Source organism: Penaeus chinensis, chromosome 2 (genome assembly GCF_019202785.1).
Source record: "Penaeus chinensis breed Huanghai No. 1 chromosome 2, ASM1920278v2, whole genome shotgun sequence".
In the NCBI taxonomy this organism is placed as follows: Eukaryota; Metazoa; Arthropoda; class Malacostraca; order Decapoda; family Penaeidae; genus Penaeus; species Penaeus chinensis.
In genome coordinates this window covers 30898474-30903473 of record NC_061820.1, presented here as the reverse complement: position 1 = coordinate 30903473, position 5000 = coordinate 30898474, and the positions used below count along the sequence as shown (strand labels likewise).

The window sequence follows — 5000 nt, the reverse complement described above, 5'->3', positions numbered from 1 at the left end:
GTTATCATTATCATTATCATAGCATTATCATTATCATTATCGTTATCATTATCATTTTTATTATTATTATTATTATCATTATTATTATTATTATTATCATTATCACTATCATTATTATCATTATCACTAATATTCTTTTCATTATATTATTATTATTATTACTATCATTATTGTTATTATCACTTTCATTATTATTTTTTGTTATTATCATTATCATTATTATGATAATGATTTTTACAAGTAGTACTAGTACTATTACGATTATTTGTAAGACCATTACAGTCAATACATTTTTTTTTTATCATCGTTATCAATTCTATCCTGAATTATTTGCTTCGTTATCATTTACATTAATAACACTATTTTTAATATCAATATTAATATTAATATGGATTTAATATTAATATCAATAGTACTAGTAGTAGTATTCCTATTTTATCTTCATTGTTTTTTTATAATATTATTATCGCTTTTATAATAATTTTACTATTATTATTATTATTATAATTATGATAATTACTACTACTATTATTATCAATATCATTATTATTATGATTATTACTACTACTACTATTATTATTATTGTCAATATTACTATAATTTTTAGTTCATCATTATTGTTATTATTATCATTATTATTATTATTATTATTATTATTATTATTATTAGTATTATTACTACTACTATTACCATTACCTTTATTATTGTTATAATCGTTATTATTGCAATTGATAATACTATAATTATTACTAGTAGGGGTAACAGTATCATTATTGTTGTTATTATTGTCATTAATATTATTATTTTATTATTATTATTATTACTATTATTATTATTACTATTATTATCATTGTAATTATAACTATTATTACTATTATTACTATTATTACCTTTATCATTATCATTAACATTATCATCAATATCATCATTATGATTATTATCATTATTATCATTATTATTATCATTGTCTTATTATTATTATTATTATTATTATTATTATCATTATTATTATCATAAACATTATCATCATTATCATCGTTGATATTATTCATATACTCATTTCAATTACTATTGTTTATGTTATTATCAATAATATTATTATTTTTGTTAGCAATACTTTTATTATTATCATTAGTATTGTTATTATTATCATTGTTATAATGATTTTAGTATTGTTATCATTAATATAATAATGCCACTATTATTATACTTTTAATATTACTATTGTTTGCATAAGTATTATTATGAACATTATTATCAGTTTATCATTTAGCTCCTCCTCACCAATATTTTTATTGTTAATATCATTATTACGATTATGACTATTCTTATTAGCACAGTTATTGTTATTCTCCATATCATCATCATTTGTAAAATATTTTCCATATTATGTTATTACATTTATTATAATTAGTGTTATTATTATCAGTATCGTTATCATTACCATCATCATTATCATTATCATCCTTTTCGTTATAATTATCATTATTATTATTGCTCATCTCTTCTACTACTATTAATATCATCAATATTATCATTATCATTATCACTTCGACTGTTAGCATCATAACGATTAGTACTCTTATTTTTGTTTGTACTAGTAAGTGATAGTGTTATTAATAGAACTGATATGATCATAATCACCATAATCTTCCTCCTCCTTCTCCTCCTTTCCATGATCATCATTTTCATAGCATCCTCAAAGTGATTGATGATATCAGCGGCACTATCCCTTCTGACATCATCATTATTGCCCGGATGGTCGATATTAATGATTTTAATTCAGGAAAATCCTATATCTAACGATATCAAACAAGAAGAATTAATTAGAAATAGCTAGGCAAATTATTACATTTCAAGGCCATAATATTTTTGTATCTTTAGTATATGTGCTGTCGAGTTAGACAAATTATCCATAGCAATATTTTTCTTAGTTGTCTGAGCTTTTGGTTGGTATGGTGCATCCAGATACAAAATTCGGTTGGTTCTTGTGTGTTAAGTATTTTCCTCATTTGGTATGGTGCATTTAAGCACAATATTCGGTTGGTCTTGACTATGTATTACTGTTATTTCTTTGGTTTATTTTTCGCATATTTTCCTTCCTTTTTTTCTTTGAGTGTTTCCGTGTGGTAGACTTTGCCGTAAATCAATGTTGGATTGTTTGTCTCAGTTCTTAGGACAACGAGAGATATTAGCTTCTATATTTAGTATCGTTTTGGGGTTCTTTGACTGTTTGTAGTGATTTATTACTTTTTGGGGGTTTATTGTGTGAACGTGATCTTCATTTTCTTATCTTTTCTCCGGTATTATGACTATAATGTGGTTTGAGTAGGTTGGAGTTTTCCTTTTAGTTGTATCTGATCTGTAAGTTTAAGATTGTGTTTCTTTCCTTTAGAATATAAACTCGTCCTGTTGACTAAACTTTAATTTCTAGTGACAGAGCAACGCGTTGAGACAAGTATTATCTATTAATTCGTCAAAGGAAGACGGTGGAATCCACAAAGAACGAACAATCAGTGAATCAGAAACGCCCTCTCAAACCCTTATGGTGGATTCCAGTCGCATTCTCTTGTTTTTGTGATGCTTCTACGTTATTGTTTAAAGAGTGTGTTTTGTGCCTCATAATGGTTTTCTTGTTTTTCAGTTCTAAACTCCATTTGTCGAGCTCATTTGGCTTTACAGATGGGATTCATATTTAGTGAAAGAGGAATAGATAATTTGATTTCCTTTTCTTGTATATATTATGGTAGAAACTTTATCGTGCTTCTCATTTGCATAATGATTTAAACTTAATTCTATGATTGATTTGCCTAATTTGCATCTGACGTGAAATTAAAGATTAAAAAACGGAGAGAGAAAAAAAGGCCTAACCTGTTCTGTTCATTTTCTCCTCGAGTAAAAAAAAAAAAGCGATTTTGTTCATAATGATTTGGATGAAAAATTTCCATTTGGCGTTGTGTCCATATCTTGATTAATTCAGCTAATGATTTTAAATGTCATTTATTCATTTATTGCTTATTTATTTATTTGTTTCTTCATTTATGTATCTAGTAGTTTCCAACATGCGCATCGGAGGATAATAGCATGCTGTTTTTTTCAATAACGGATGTTTATTTTGGCCATAATCTAACATCCATTTCAGTGTGGCAAGATTTACCTACGGTTTGCAGTATATATACACCTATATATCTTTTCTTTATGCAGCTACGATGTGTATGTCAAGAATTCATGAGAGAGAAATATATGGTTATGTTTTGATATTCCCTTTTCCACTCTTTTTTAAAACTCACTGTTTTGATTGATCCACGCAGGCACTTAATGGGAGTGTGTATTATACGCCCATGCGTGGAGGAAATCGTATGTGCACACCATTCACTATTCACAATGCATGTATACTTATGATATATTTATAAGAAGACAAAAAAAAAAAAAAAAAAAAAAAAATTCTCCATTGATTCTCAAAAGGAAATTTTTTATATCATGCCGAACAGCAGATAGAAATTTTGATTTAATCAGTTCACAGTTGAATGATTTTGGCCTGTATTAATCTACCGTGTTGATCCTTGTGCCTTAGACTTATACGAGTTTGTTCTTCAGCCTTCCCCTCCCCCCCTCATCTCCCTTTGTTCATATGCGCCATGGTGGAGTTATTTCAAATTGTGTGAACCACTTAGAGAGAGAGAAAGAGAAAGAGAGAGGAGAAAGAAAATTGGTAATCAAAGAACGAGAAAGAAAGTGACTAACCAAGAGGTCTTGAACGACCCTATATTTGCCAGTTGAGTTGTTGAATTTTTTTAGTTCCCTTCCACAGCCTTTGCTTTCTTTTCATTTTTCAGGAGTGTGAAGATTGGAAATTTATAGCCATGGTCCTAGACCGTCTATTCCTGTATGTGTTTCTGCTTCTGAATATATTTGGGCTGGTGATCTTTTTCCGAGCACCGTCCCTGTATGATCAAAGACCGTCAATAGATCAGTCCCTATCAGAAATAGGTTTAATACAGCAGCCTACAAGGAAGTTCGTTTACAATTTGCAACTCGAGTAAGAAACCCTCCAACCATCTCTTCCCGCGTGTTGTGTCTCCCCGTAAGTTTTTGTTTACAATTATTGGTAACCGAGATCCGGCTGGTTATGAGCCTTCGGTGTGAACGTCACAAGGCTCATTTTCCTCTTCTTCATTCACTGAAAAAGGATCTTAGTGAAGGACTCAAAGGCTCAAAATCGGGTCGGTGATCTCATTACACACATATTTTTTTTTTTCTTTAGATCCATATATATATATATTCTCTTATATTATACCATCCGCTTTGGCGCACTTTGGTTGTGCTTTATATTCTTGTTAAACATAAAAAAAGACAAAAAAAAAAAAAAAGAATCCGGAAAGTTGAGAGAGACTAAACCGAACGATCTTAAATATATCTAAAAAAAAATAGTAGACGTTTTGATTTTTTTTTTCTAGTAGAATTCGCTTGCATTTTGTTATAATAGACTAGAACACAGCACGCTTCGTGACTGCATGAAATGTGTGTTGTCATTGTGTTATATTAGTAGTTGTCTGTTTGTTTGTTTGTCAGTCTGTTGGTCATGGACTGTGAATCTTGTTTACACTCTATGTGATCGGCTCGAAGACAGAGCGGAGGACACGATTGAACTTCTTGATAATGTATGTTTATTTTTCAAAAAAAACAAAACAAAAAAATAACGTGTAAATGAGGTTTTGCGAATTCTCAAGGTCATTCAGTATTTTTTTTTCCTTTTTTTTTTTTTAAATGTAATCGTTTTATGACTGTATAATTGTTTATTTTTTCTCATCTTCGTTTTGATTTGTCCATAATTGTGTCCTCGGTAAGGAAAGAAAGAAAGAAGAAATAAATGAAAGAAAAATGACCAGTCTTCCTCTCTCTCAAAAAAAAGAAAAAAAAAAGAAAAAAAATCTGAATGTTCCCACGGGGTATTCGCAATATCGAATCTTGTAAAAAAAATATAAATCAATATAAATAGA

The 5000-nt window shown here is 28.6% G+C and overlaps 1 protein-coding gene across 2 annotated transcripts in view; it reads left to right on the top strand.

Moving 5' to 3' along the window:
- LOC125031795 (acetylcholine receptor subunit beta-like 2) overlaps positions 1-5000 on the top strand; it is a 58059-nt gene that overhangs the window by 30447 nt on the left and 22612 nt on the right. The window contains exon 4 of one of the 2 annotated variants that reach the window (XM_047622748.1): positions 3837-5000. This exon is cut by the window's right edge and continues 83 nt beyond it. The exons of the other annotated variant lie outside the window; for it this stretch is intronic. Coding sequence (XP_047478704.1) covers positions 3837-4043 — 207 coding nt within the window. The 3' untranslated portion in view covers positions 4044-5000. The remainder of the gene's footprint in view (positions 1-3836) is intronic. 2 annotated transcript variants of the gene reach the window in all.